This window comes from Gouania willdenowi, chromosome 9 (assembly GCF_900634775.1).
Source record: "Gouania willdenowi chromosome 9, fGouWil2.1, whole genome shotgun sequence".
Taxonomy (NCBI): domain Eukaryota; kingdom Metazoa; phylum Chordata; class Actinopteri; order Blenniiformes; family Gobiesocidae; genus Gouania; species Gouania willdenowi.
Window position 1 is genome coordinate 42,716,005 of NC_041052.1, and position 15,070 is coordinate 42,731,074.

At 35.1% G+C, this 15,070-nt stretch overlaps 1 protein-coding gene across 1 annotated transcript in view; it reads left to right on the top strand.

The window, feature by feature from the left end:
• Positions 1–719: 719 nt before the first annotated feature.
• LOC114469751 (stromelysin-3-like) overlaps positions 720–15,070 on the top strand; it is a gene marked incomplete at its 5' end in the record, with an annotated part of 33,729 nt that continues 19,378 nt past the window's right edge. The window contains 7 exons of the mRNA XM_028457533.1: positions 720–847; positions 1,994–2,137; positions 3,079–3,212; positions 4,821–5,068; positions 9,946–10,153; positions 13,065–13,325; positions 14,446–14,550. Of these exons, the coding sequence (XP_028313334.1) occupies positions 720–847; positions 1,994–2,137; positions 3,079–3,212; positions 4,821–5,068; positions 9,946–10,153; positions 13,065–13,325; positions 14,446–14,550 (1,228 nt within the window). The remainder of the gene's footprint in view (positions 848–1,993; positions 2,138–3,078; positions 3,213–4,820; positions 5,069–9,945; positions 10,154–13,064; positions 13,326–14,445; positions 14,551–15,070) is intronic.

The window sequence follows — 15,070 nt, forward strand, 5'->3', positions numbered from 1 at the left end:
ACTTGACTTTGAAATTTAAGGTTGTTATCAATAATAATTCCAAGATATTTGGTCTCTTTTACTACTTGTATGATTTCATTGTTTATGCTGACTTCAAAGGTGCTGTTAGAGGGTCTTGTTTTAATTGAGAAACAGACAGCAACGGTTTTCTTCACATTTAAGGTTAGGTGAGACAGCTCGAGCCATTTAGAGATGTTTACTAGGGCAAGTGTCAACTGCTGCACTGCCAGAGTTTCTGTTGCAAGAAATTAATTTCATTAACTCATAAAATTATTTGATATTATTTCAACTTTATAGATTTTTATACACTGTAATGTTTGCATTGAGAAGGTTTTTTTTTTTTTTTCGGCTCCAGAAGGACTTTAATCCTGGTGAGTTTGGGCAAAATGGCTCCTTTGAGAGTAAAGGTTGTTGACCCCTGCACTAACCTATTTAAGTCAGCTTTTAGAAACTTTGGAAAGATTTGTCAAGATTGACAAACACGTTGTGTCGTACATGACACCACGTGAACTCTGATTTGCACCCATTTTCATGCAAGTTTGGTAATTGAGGGCAATTGTTTTTTGATGGTTTGTAAAGCATCAACATCCATCATCAGTTCTCACACATAACGGAGGTCATATTTGTAATGATCTAAAATGCTGTTCCAGGTCATTGAAAGGCTGATGAAGAAGACTGGAAATAATCCCTCAGTGATAACAGCCAATAATTCCAACTCTAGAGGCAGACGTAGATGTGGAGTTCCAGACTATCCAGCACCTAGAGAAGAACATTATCCAAAAGCAGCACGACAGAGACGTTTTGTTCTGTATGGAGGACGTTTGGAAAAAGCCGACCTCACATACAGGTAAACCATTTAAAATCATTGACTTTTCTCTCTAATCTGAATCTGAATCAACTTTTATTTGTCACAAGTTACAGAACAATAAGATTGTATTTGTCTGTGATCAGATAACTTACTGTATTTGATCATCCAGACACCAGCTCTAACTCACCAAACATACATTTTAACTTATTATCCAACTTTATGATTAGTCACTTCCTCCAGAGCATGTGTCACAGGTTTAATATAGAAATATAGACTGTAGTTCTTAATGTCTTTGAAGTACTACTGTAAATAGTTTCTGTTGTTTTTAATATAGTCGTGATAAGGGTAACAGACATTATGTTTGCACTATTGTTGGTTGTTGTAGTTGCTCCTAGACTGTGGAACAGTCCTCTCTTTATCATTATTATTACTGTTGATATTTTTAAAACTCATTAAAAACATGTTTTTATGTTGTGGTTTTTAAACTGAACTGACATTATTGGTTTTATATTTTTATTTATTTGATCTCATTTTCTTTTACTTGTGTAAACTTTTATAACTTCTCTACAGGACTTTGGTCAACGTTTGTTTTTAAATGTGCTTGATAAATAATTGACCTACAGTATATACAGTATGCTCAGAGGTAATAATAGTTCACCTCATCTACACCCAACAAAAATTTAAACGCACAAAGTAATTTTTTTTTAAATATTTATTATCAATCAGGAAATATTTCAACAGTCATTCTTGTCTTATTAACAGAAACATGTTATTATGGGCTGAACCCACCAGCGCTACATGTCTGACACATACAGTCAACAGACAAACAATAATTCATAATTATTGTTCATTCCTCTAAACTGGCAGCATTTCATTATGTTCAGTCAGTGTTTGGTCATTGTTTATGTATGGGACAGACACCAGCACTCCTCATGACCTGTACAGTAACTAGTGGGTTTTAAACTATTCAAAAGTACATTTGAAAAGTTTCTTCTGCAGCAGATGAACTTTGTTAGTCAGATGAAATGAGTCAGACTTGTTTAGAAGAGTAAATATTTCTCAGTAATCATCTTAGTGGGTGGGACGCTCTCTACGAGCTTTGTTAGCGTCACACGTGTTACAGTATCATAGATCTCATATTACATCTGCTATTGTAAAAGCTCACAGTGTTTCTGATCTCTACAGGATCGTTCGCTTCCCCTGGCAGATCAATGAGGAAAAGGTTCGACGGGTTTTTAAGGAGGCTCTAAAGATCTGGAGCGAGGTCACCCCACTAACATTCACTGAGATCCACAGTGGGAAAGCAGACATCCACATTGACTTCACCAGGTGGGGGTTGATTCACAATCATTAAAAAGTGAATATTACTGTCATTTAGCCCCTGCCCTGACAAAAGGAGCAAACAGTAGGTCAGAATGGATGAATATTAGTTATTAAATAAAATGTGAATCTGAATCTGACCAGAGCCCAATTCATTATTTATTATGTTGAAAACTAAAAACATTCAAAAGCTTGTAAAATATCATTAAGTGAACACAACACTGGTAAATATGTACATTTATAACTCTAACGACTTGAATTAAATTAAAGGCAAATACAGTCAAACTAAAACACATGGTGAATATTGTTACTGGTGTTTACATACATTTTTGATCTGAATATCTTCTATATTACTCTCAAAGATCAGGTTGTTGAGTTTTATCATAAGTGATTTGACTGTTCCATGAGTTGATAACATTAGAATCCTTTGTTTTATGCTGAGAAGATTTACATCACACTTCAAATAAAGCCACACAAATACTTTATATGTAATCATTTTACTGTGTCTAAAGATTGAAAACTGAACGCTCTCGAAATGTGACAAGTTATTTTGCACAAAATGGGATGCAGAGTAGACACTTTTCTAACATCACCCTGTGACCCTATGACCTTGTGACCATGTGACCCTGTGACCCTGACCCTATGACATATGACCCTATGACCATGTGACCATGTGACATCACCCTATGACCCTATGACCATGTGATCATGTGACATCACCCTATGACCCTGTGACCCTATGACCCTGTGGCCTTGTGACCCTATGACCATGTGACGTCACCCTGTGACCCTGTGACCCTGACCCTATGACATGTGACCCTATGACCATGTGCACATGTGACATCACCCTATGACCCTGTGACCCTATGACCATGTGGCCTTGTGACCCTATGACCATGTGAACCTATGACCCTGTGTCCCTATGACCATGTGACCCTATGACCCTGTAGGTACTGGCATGGTGACAATCTTCCCTTTGATGGTCCTGGTGGAATTCTAGCTCACGCCTTCTTTCCTAAAACACATCGTCAGGGTGACATTCACTTTGATTATGATGAGTCATGGACTCTAGGAAACCACATGGGTAAGTGGGTGGATGATGGATGGAGGGAGGGATGGATGGATGGAGGGAGGGAGGGAGGGAGGGAGGGAGGGAGGGAGGGATGGATGTTTTGCATTCCATAGCATCATCTATGAGTTGTTTTTTCTATTTCAGTAAAATGTGAGAGAATCTTTAAACCAGTTTTTAAATCTTTGGGAGGGGGAGGGGTAGGGGGAGGGGTTTACAGCAGCACTATGGAATAATTACACACTATAATGAATTAGTTTTAAAAATGTTTTTTAGAACAATTAGGTGAAATTGAATCATTTCTCACGGCACACAAGTGTGCCACGGCCCAGTGGTTGAAAACCCCTGCTTTAGAATAAATGAGGTCAGGGTCAGTGGGGGGAGGGGGGGTCATAGTTTAAATAAGGTGACCCTCAGGCATCAGCACCAACACTTTTAAACTAGTGTTTAATGACCTTTCACCTTTATATTCTATGTTTACATCTCTTACATTATTATATTATATTCTGATGTTTTATTTTACCATCAAACAATCAGAATAAATACTTATTATTGTTTATTATTTTACCTTGGTAACAATATCTTTATAAACACATTAACTTAATGTCAGGTGATATGATTAGTCATCGTTTCCATTCATTGGCTAATGTTAGTTCAGAGGTCAAATATAAAGGGCTGCAGATTTTAAATGAACCTTTTTAACATTAATGTTCACAAGTTTGACATTTCCACATATAAATGATACATAAAGCAATAAGTGGCAGATATAAAATTTCATTGATTTTTTTGACTAATTTTTATTTATTTTGAGGAAATTATGTGAAATATTTTCAGGAAAATGTAGTTCTTTGAACAATTTGAGATTTAAAATGACTGCAGTCATGTGATAAAAGCGTGGGAAAAATGTGATCCTTCATTAAAGTTGTGTAAATAGAAGATTTACAACTTACATATTATTTTTTGGTATTTTACACAATCATTTATGTTTTCCTTTCTCCTGTGGGAAGAATTGGATGGTCTGAAGCACGTGTCAAACTCAAGGCCCGGGGACCAAATCCGGCCCTTTAGAGCATCCAATTCAGCCCGCAGAAGAATGTAAATATTACAGAGAAAACGTGAATTATTGTGTAAAAGGCCAAATAATCCATATCTCAAATTGACCATTTTAATGAAACTCTACGATATTTTTATGAGTTTGTATTTTTGCTTTGTTTATATCACATAAACATTTTTAATTGCAAAATCTGGAAAGGACTCTAAAATTTTCTACAAATCTTGCAATTTCTCACAAACAATTGCACAAAATTCCTCTAAATTACACAAAAAATTGGTAATAAATTCATTCAAGATGTTTTTAAGTGAATTGAACTGACATTGAAAACTGAGACACAATGATGTTAAAATAGTTTTTTTTTCTCCACCTAAAATCTGTGGCCGCTTGAGATCAAACGTCCGTATTTGGCCCTTGAACTAACACCCCTGGTCTAAAGGGCCAGATTTGGCCCCTGGACCTTGAGTTTGACACAAATGGATGATGTGGTGTCTAGTGTTGATGGATAAATAGCCTGTGTCACGAGTAAACCACAACAAAGCTGTTAAACGTAGTTTTCTCTCCACCTGCAGGTACGGACCTTCTCCAGGTGGCTGCCCATGAGTTTGGACACGTTCTGGGCCTGCAGCACTCCAACGTACCTGGAGCCATTATGTCTGCTTATTATTCCTTCTCATATCCACTCAAACTGAGTGAGGACGACAAGCAAGGCATCCAGTATCTGTACGGAACTCATCCTCAATCACTGGCCTCACCATCACCTCCTCCTGCTCCTCGTCCTCCTCCAGCTAAGACAGAGACTAATGAGATCATCACCACTGTGAGTGATTGACACAAACCTGCATATGATTGAGTGTGACTAAATAATATTGACTTTTCAGATTAAAGATGGAACGTGTAAAGGGCGAAAGAAGTTCATATAAAACAAAGTGGTTTTATGTTGATTCAGCTTTTAGTTTCAGAGAGAGAGAGTAAAGTATGGGTAGATTGTGATAAATTGTTATAAATAGTTGAAATGAACCTTTTTCTGGAACTAATGAATTGATCAAAAATAAACAAGTCATTGGGTGTTAGTGATTGGTTCATATAGAAGCGTCTGTTAGAGCCCCATAATTAATAACAACCCAATATGTAACAATCAATCAATCAATCTTTTATTTGTATAGCGCCAAATCATAACCAATGGTATCTCAAGGCACTTTACAGTAGAGCAGTCTTAAGGACGGACTCTTCATTTATGGATACACACATATGCATATATACGTATATACACATACATATGTATCCCACACCCAACATGAATTCATCATGGCGGCAAGGAAAACCTTCTGTTAAGCAGCAGGAACCTTGTGTGGATCCCATCCTATGATGAACAGCCATCCACGTTATGCTGTGTTGGGTGTGTGCAGAGGAAAGGGTGGAGACAGAGTTGTTGAGTCTCTGTAACTCCACACTGAGGATCCCACGGACCTGCAAGCAAAAGCCAGAAGGAGAACAGGAGCAAACACACAAGGAAGAAGCAGACATAGAGGGAGTGTTAGAGAGAGGAATGGGACCCTCTCCGGTCCCTCTCTAACCTAAATGACCTCTCTCTTAACGCCCTCTCCAACCTCTCTCCAACCGAGCATGCCAGACCCCCCCCCCCCCCCCCCCCCCCCGGCAGTCTATGCCTATTGCATCTTAATTATGAGCTATGAGCTGGTTCCTAACTAAAAGCTTTACCAAAGAGGAATGTTTTGAGCCTAACCTTAAAGGTAGAGAGGGTGTCTGCCCCCCGAACCGTGGTTGGTAGATGGTTCCAGAGAAGTGGGGCCTGATAACTGAAAGCTCTTCCTCCTATACGACTTTTAGAGACAAATGGAACAACGAGTAGTCCAGCATTTTGAGAGCGTAGTGTTCTGGGGGGATTGTATGGCACTACAAGCTCCTTGAGATAGACTGGTGCCTGTCCATTTAGGGCTTTATAAGTGAGAAGAAGAATCTTGAATTCTATTCTATATTTTATGGGAAGCCAATGCAGAGAGGCTAATACAGGAGTAATGTGATCTCTTCTCCTAGTTTTAGTCAGTACACGTGCTGCAGCATTTTGAACCAGCTGAAGTGTCTTAAGCGACTTGCTCGGGCAGCCTGCTAAAAGAGAATTACAATAATCCAGTCTAGAGGTAACAAAAGCATGGACTAGCTTTTCGGCGTCGCCCTGAGACAGGATAGATCTGATTTTAGCAATGTTACGGAGATGAAAGAAGGCAGTTCTTGAAGTTTGTTTTATGTGAGAGTTGAAGGATAAATCCTGATCAAATAGAACCCCAAGGTTTCTAACAGTTGTGCTTTGTGCCAGAGTAATGCCATCTAGGGCAGTTAGGCTAGCATAGGTTTCTCTAAGGTGTCGCGGGCCCAGTACAATGACCTCAGTCTTGTCTGAGTTAAGAAGAAGAACATTTTGGTCCATCCAGGCCCTAATGTCCTTTAGACAGGCCTCAAGTTTAGATAGCTGATTTGTCTCACCTGGCTTCATTGATACATACAGTTGGGTATCATCAGCATAGCAGTGAAAGTTAACAGAGTATTTTCTCATAACATTACCAAGGGGGATCATATAGATACAGAAGAGGATTGGACCTAGCACAGAGCCCTGAGGAACCCCGTAGCTTACTTTAGTGTACACAGAAGACTTATTATTCACGTGTACAAACTGGTACCTATCAGATAGGTAGGACTTAAACCAGTTTAGGGCAGTCCCTGTGATTCCAAGTAATTCCTCTAATCTCTCTAGTAGAATATAGTGATCTATAGTGTCAAAAGCTGCACTAAGATCTAATAAAACCAGCACTGAGAGTCGTCCTTCATCTGAAGCCCAGAGTAGATCATTAGTTACTTTAACTAAAGCAGTCTCTGTGCTGTGTTGAGCTCTAAAACCTGACTGGAAGTCCTCGAACAGGCTGTTGTTTTGAAGAAATTCACAGAGCTGAGCCGCCACAAACTTTCTCAAGAATCTTTGAAATAAAAGGAAGATTAGATATAGGCCTGTAGTTTGCTAAAGTGCTGGAATCAAGAGTAGGTTTTTTGAGAAGGGGTTTGATTACAGCTACTTTAAAGGACTGTGGCACGTAGCCTATTGATAGGGATATATTTATTGTCTCCAACAAAGATGGGCAGACTAGGGGAACAACTTCTTTAAACAGCTTAGTTGGGATCGGATCTGAAAGGCAGGTCGATGGTTTGGAGGATGAAATAATAGAGTTAAGTTCCTGAAGTCCTATATGTGTGTGAAACAGTTTAGGTTAGGCCTATTTACATTTAATGGTACAGCAGGCCCAGGTGAAGGCAGGGAGTGGCTAATTTTATCTCTAATCTTATGAATTTTATGGTTAAAAAATGTCATAAAGTCCTCACAGCTGAGGGCTAGAGGAATCATGGGCTCAATAGAGCTCTGACTTTGTGTTAGCCTGGCTACAGTGCTGAAAAGGTACCTCGGATTATTTTTATTTTCTTCAATTAGTGAGGAATAGTATGTAGATCGACTATGTCGTAAGGCTGTCATGTATTTACTATGGCTTTCTTGCCAGAGTATTCGTGACTCCTCTGTTTTATTGGAGCGCCACATTCTCTCTAATTTACGGGTTGTTTGTTTGAGTGTGTGAGTTTCAGAGCTAAACCACGGAGCTTTCCTCTGACGTTTAATAGTTTTTTTCCCTCAATGGGGCAATTGAGTCCAAGGTGGATTTTAGTAGACTAGCAGAGCTATCGACAAGCAGATCCAGTTGAGAGGGGTTATAATTAATATCATAGTTATTTATTGGATGGTGCACTGAGTTTAAGGCAGCAGGAATGGCCTCTTTAAATTTAGCCACAGCACTATTGGACAGATTTCTACTCGTAACTATTTTATTGCACAGTGCGAGATCCTCTAGGATAATGTTAAAAAGATATTAAAAAGTGATCTGATAGCAGAGGATTTTCAGGGTAGACTTTTAGTTCATTAATATCAAGGCCATATGTTAGAACAAGATCAAGAGTATGATTTAAACGATGAGTAGCTTCATTAATAGTTTGAAAAAAGCCAAACTGAGTCTATTAGGGTCATAAAGGCTGAGCTCAGGCTATCACTATCTTTGTCCACATGGATATTAAAATCTCCTACTATCAGTATTTTATCAGAACTGAGGACTAAGTTTGATATAAACTCAGAGAATTCTGATAGAAATTCAGAATAAGGGCCTGGAGGACAGTAAATTATCACAAATAAGACTGGCTGGAAGGTTTTTGATTTGGTATGAGATAAATTTAGAACCAGGCTTTCAAAGGAAGTGTAACTGGCCTTTGGTTTAGGATAGATTAGGAGAGAGGAATGATAAATAGCTGCTACACCACCTCCACGGCCTATGTCTCGTGGCATATGAGTATTTAAATGACTGGGAGGAGTGGCTTCATTTAAACTAACATATTCATCTTGATACAGCCATGTTTCAGTTAAACAGAATAAATCAAAGTTATTTTCTGAGATAAGGTCATTTACTAGTAGAGATTTGGATCTCAGTGATCTAATATTTAATAGAGCACATCTAATGCTTTTATGTTTTGGTGTTTCTAGATTTGAGATTTTAATTTTTTTCAGATTTTTATAATTGATAGCTCTTTTATTTGATTTTATGTTAAAATCATTGTGAAATATGGGTCGGGGGACAGACACCGTCTCCATAAAATAATATTCATCACCATCACAACAGTTGTCATGGCGATGAACACAGCTATCATAATAGCAATGGGAGGGAAACTGTCCTAAGGCAAGCGCAGAGGGGCGTGGAGGACTCCCCCTCTGTAACATGGTCTCATTCATGAGATGTCATAACAGTGACTGTGCCATGTTTTCTGATAGTAGAGATGCTCCCTCCAAAGTAGGATGGATTCCATCTCTTCCTATCAGGTTCGGTTTTCCCCAGAAGGATCTCCAATTATCAATGAAGCCCACCTCGTTTTCTGGACACCACCTCGATAGCCAGCGGTTAAATGATGACATGCTATAGGCTATACATGTCATCACTGGTCAGATTTGGTAAGGGACCAGAGAAAACAAGACCCCAATAGTTTTTAAAAATACGTAATAAAACCCAAAGTGTAATAACTGGTCAAGAATGGAGGATTAGGATTAGGATTAGGATTAGGATTAGAATTAGGACCACTGGAAAAAACTAAACACAAAAACTGATCCAATAGTGGAAGAACTTCTCTTGATTTTTATTTTGAGGTTTTTTTTTTTTGCCTTTTTTTTCTGCTTATTTATAAGTTTTTATTTTTTATTTTCATTTGTTACTATTTCAGGACATCAACAATGAATAACCGAATTTTCTGATTTTCTGCGTCAGCGAGAGGTATGAGGAATGTCTGCTCTGAATGATCAGTTTCTTTCAAAAAAAAAAAAAAAAAATAATAATAATAATAATAATAATGTTAATAATAATAATAATAATAATAATGTTATTAATAATAATAATGTTAATAATAATAATAGTAATGTTAATAATAATAATAATGTTAATAATAATAATAATAGTAATGTTAATAATAATAATAATAATAATGTTATTAATAATAATAATAATGTTATTAGTAATAATAATAATAATGTTAATAATAATAATAATGTTATTAATAATAATAACAATAATGTTATTAATTATAATGAATGTGTGTTCCTAGCAGCCTGATGTCTGCCACACTGACTTTGATGCCGTGTCCATGATCCGAGGGGAACTGTTCTTCTTTAAGTCAGGCTTTGTTTGGAGGATCAGGGAGGGACATCTAGAACATGGCTACCCAGCACTGGCCTCCCGTCATTGGAGGGGGATCCCCCACAACATAGAGGCAGCCTTTGAAGACAAAGCTGGGAACATTTGGTTCTTCCAAGGTACGTAACTAAATAACTGAAGCTCCTTTAATGTGGTCTATAGCTTTAATGGTTGAATGATTGACAGATGTGATCAGTAAAAATATAATGCAAATGTTTATGGTATTTTCCTCTGAAAGCTAGGTGGCTACGCTAAGTCCGTTTTAATCTGAAATTATCAGCTAAGATAATTTCACTCTTTACAGACTAAATAGATGTAGATGTGTTCCTGATGCACTCACACACAAACATGTTCATGTGTCTCTTGTGGAGCTTTTTAGTTTATTTAGTAGCTTTTTAGTTCATTTAGTAGCTTTTTAGTTTATTTAGTAGCTTTTTAGATCATTTAGTAGCTTTTTAGATCATTTGGTAGCTTTTTAGATCATTTAGTAGCTTTTTAGATCATTTAGTAGCTTTTTAGTTTTATTTGTAGCTTTTTAGTTTATTTAGTAGTTTTTTAGTTTATTTAGCAGCTTTTTAGTTTATTTAGTAGCTTTTTAGTTTATTTAGTAGTTTTTTAGTTTATTTAGCAGTTTTTTAGTTTATTTAGTAGCTTTTTAGTTTATTTAGTAGCTTTTTAGATCATTTAGTAGCTTTTTAGATCATTTAGTAGCTTTTTAGTTTATTTAGTAGCTTTTTAGATCATTTAGTAGCTTTTTAGTTTATTTAGTAGCTTTTTAGTTTATTTAGTAGCTTTTTTAGATCATTAGTAGCTTTTAGTTTATTTAGTAGCTTTTTAGATCATTTAGTAGCTTTTTAGTTTATTTAGTAGCTTTTTAGTTTATTTAGTAGCTTTTTAGTTTATTTATAGCTTTTTAGATCATTTAGTAGCTTTTTAGTTTATTTAGTAGCTTTTTAGATCATTTAGTAGTTTTAGTTATTTAGCAGGCTTTTAGTTTATTTAGTAGCTTTTTAGTTTATTTAGTAGCTTTTTAGTTTATTTAGCAGCTTTTTAGTTTATTTAGTAGCTTTTAGTTTATTTAGTAGCTTTTTAGATCATTTAGTAGCTTTTTAGTTTATTTAGTAGCTTTTTAGATCATTTAGTAGCTTTTAGTTTATTTAGTAGCTTTTTAGATTATTTAGTAGCTTTTTAGTTTATTTAGTAGCTTTTTAGTTTATTTAGTAGTTTTTTAGTTTATTTAGCAGCTTTTTAGATCATTTAGTAGCTTTTTAGTTTATTTAGCAGCTTTTTAGTTTATTTAGTAGCTTTTTAGTTTATTTAGTAGCTTTTTAGTTTATTTAGTAGCTTTTTAGATCATTTAGTAGCTTTTTAGTTTATTTAGCAGCTTTTTAGATCATTTAGTAGCTTTTTAGTTTATTTAGCAGCTTTTTAGTTTATTTAGTAGCTTTTTAGTTTATTTAGTAGCTTTTTAGTTTATTTAGCAGCTTTTTAGTTTATTTAGTAGCTTTTTAGTTTATTTAGTAGCTTTTTAGTTATTTAGTAGCTTTTTAGATCATTTAGTAGCTTTTTAGTTTATTAGTAGCTTTTTAGATCATTTAGTAGCTTTTTAGATCATTTAGTAGCTTTTTAGTTTATTTAGTAGCTTTTTAGATCATTTAGTAGCTTTTTAGTTCATTTAGTAGCTTTTTAGTTTATTTAGTAGCTTTTTAGATCATTTAGTAGCTTTTTAGATCATTTAGTAGCTTTTTAGATCATTTAGTAGCTTTTTAGTTTATTTAGTAGCTTTTTAGTTTATTTAGTAGCTTTTTAGATCATTTAGTAGCTTTTTAGTTTATTTAGTAGCTTTTTAGATCATTTAGTAGCTTTTTAGTTTATTTAGTAGCTTTTTAGATCATTTAGTAGCTTTTTAGTTCATTTAGTAGCTTTTTAGTTTATTTAGTAGCTTTTTAGATCATTTAGTAGCTTTTTAGTTCATTTAGTAGCTTTTTAGATTTATTTAGTAGCTTTTTAGATCATTTAGTAGCTTTTAGTTTATTTAGTAGCTTTTTTTAGATCATTTAGTAGCTTTTTAGATCATTTAGTAGCTTTTTAGATCATTTAGTAGCTTATTTTAGTTCATTAGTAGCTTTTTAGTTATTTAGTAGCTTTTTAGATCATTTAGTAGCTTTTTAGTTTATTTAGTAGCTTTTTTAGATCATTTAGTAGCTTTTTAGTTTATTTAGTAGCTTTTTAGATCATTTAGTAGTTTTTTAGTTTATTTAGCAGCTTTTTAGATCATTTAGTAGCTTTTTAGTTTATTTAGTAGCTTTTTAGTTCATTTAGTAGCTTTTTAGTTTATTTAGTAGCTTTTTAGATCATTTAGTAGTTTTTTAGTTTATTTAGCAGCTTTTTAGATCATTTAGTAGCTTTTTAGTTTATTTAGTAGCTTTTTAGATCATTTAGTAGCTTTTTAGTTTATTTAGTAGCTTTTTAGATCATTTAGTAGCTTTTTAGATCATTTAGTAGCTTTTTAGTTCATTTAGTAGCTTTTTAGTTTATTTAGTAGCTTTTTAGTTTATTTAGTAGCTTTTTAGATCATTTAGTAGCTTTTTAGTTCATTTAGTAGCTTTTTAGTTTATTTAGTAGCTTTTTAGTTTATTTAGTAGCTTTTTAGTTTATTTAGTAGCTTTTTAGTTTATTTATTAGCTTTTTAGTTTATTTAGTAGCTTTTTAGTTTATTTAGTAGCTTTTTAGTTTATTTAGTAGCTTTTTAGTTTATTTAGTAGCTTTTTAGTTTATTTAGTAGCTTTTTAGTTTATTTAGTAGCTTTTTAGTTTATTTAGTAGCTTTTTAGTTTATTTAGTAGCTTTTTAGTTTATTTAGTAGACAGTTGAAGTCCTTCTATCCTCAGGGTTTGTGTGTTTTGTGTGTCAGTGATTTATTCTCTAACTTCAGACGTTAGAGCTACTGATAGATTTGAAAAACCAAACTAATGATGCCACAGAACAGAGCTGATAATGTGATAAAGTGATGATGATATCTTCTCCACAGGTGAGAACTACTGGGTGTTTGATGCTGAGATGCCCATCCGGGGTCCAGAGCCCCTCGGTGCTTTAGGTCTGTCTGTTTCTGGGGTTCAGGCAGCTCTACGCTGGGGCCACGATCCAAACTACAACACCTACTTCATCAAGTCAGGCAGTTACTGGAGGTTCAGCCCCCAGGACAGCAGAGTGGAGTCTGTTAATCCACGCAGCATGAAAGACTGGAGCAACATCCCTGATGAAGTAGATGCTGCGTTCAGGGACATTTATGGTAGGATTCATTCAAAAAATCATTTTTATTTCTATGTTATGTTAAGGTTTTGTTTATTCAGACAAAGTGTTTCAGGAAATGTTCATCTCTGACATGTTGGTGTACCATAGTTACCAGTTTGTGTTACAAATGCTTATCCTTACACTTAATAGGAATCACATGTCTGTGAGGGGCTGCTGTAGACCCCTGACCCTGTTAACACTCATATCACTAACTCTGAGGGTCAATCTGACCCCATGGGTATTTGCCTCCAGAAAATGATTTTCAGTAAATTATTGTGTCACACACTTTGTTTATTTGTTGAATCCATAAATAATCCGTTAATAATGAAACCATGACCTGTTCTCTAGCGCCACCATCAGGACTAACTTTCACTTTTACAGTTAGTGGATCTCCAAATATTTTGTAATTTGGGGTGCACATTCATGACTCTCACTCAATGAATCACATTGATTGATGTTGGTGACCCCCATTTCCCCTCATTAACATATTTATTTACTTATCTTTGCAACATGTTTTGAATTAATCACTATAAAGTTTTTGACACATTTTACATCACTTTTACTGTGAAAGAGCTGTTCCTAAACCCCACTGACAGTAAACCTTTTGCTAGAGGACATTTTCTATAGAGAGAGATGAGAGAGAGAGATGAGGAGCCAATACACACAGAGAACAATGAGGAACGATGTTGATAAAGGGCGATGCAAGCTTTTATATGTTTGCTCCTCCCTCAGTTTGCATAAACTACCAATGTCTTTTCAGAAATACTCCGCCCTCCACAGCACGGGAAATATCAGCTCTACTTTGGCAGGTGTCAGCAGCTTGGGGTCAAATTGACCCCAGAGGAACACCAGTGTGTGCAATATGTGTTCAACACATTGAAAAAATATCATCATGATAATTTTATGCTGAATCATTTTTACCCATCACATTAGGAAAAGTTATTAAATATGAAGCAAAACAAAAAAAAGTCAACTATTATTTTTTGAATGATGGACATTGAATGGGGTCAAATTGACCTTGATGATAATATGAGGTTCAACAGGATACAGAGGATATACTGTAAACACTGGATGAATGAAGATGAACTAAATAAATGTTATTTTCTCTTTATTTTCAGGCTATGCTCACTTTATCCGTGGACGTCAGTACTGGAAGATGGATCCTGTTAGCATGAACTCGTTAGAAGGCTACCCTCGCTACGTTAGCATTGACTTTTTTGGCTGTAAAAACTAAAAACCTGTGAGAAAGCACATTTTATTATTTTTGCCAATGAAGAGGTGCTTTTATAATCTAATCTTTTCTCAGGAAATGTTTTCTCACCCACTTCCTGTGCAGCTATGCATATATTTATTATTTTGCACAATGTGGTCCCTTAAATAGCCTTAAATCTAATTTCAGTATTAATGAGTGATACAGATAAACAGTCTTTTCTGCCTGAGCCTAATTTCAGCTGCTTTAAATCTATTTTTATATCTAATTTGTAAAGTAAAGTAAAATCATCAATAATTAGAGGAAGTGTTTGATGAAATCATGAATCACACACTTATCTCCAGGATTCCATAGAATAGTTTTATTAAACTTGTTTTTTTTAAATAACTTCTGTCCTCTGATTGTACAGTAACACAATTATATTCTATTTCTGTGTGCGTGTGCGTGTGTGTGTGTGTGTTATTGTCATCTACATAATTTACTGTATCAGAATAAAAGCACATATACTGTAATTGTTGGAGCTTCTCAAAGAG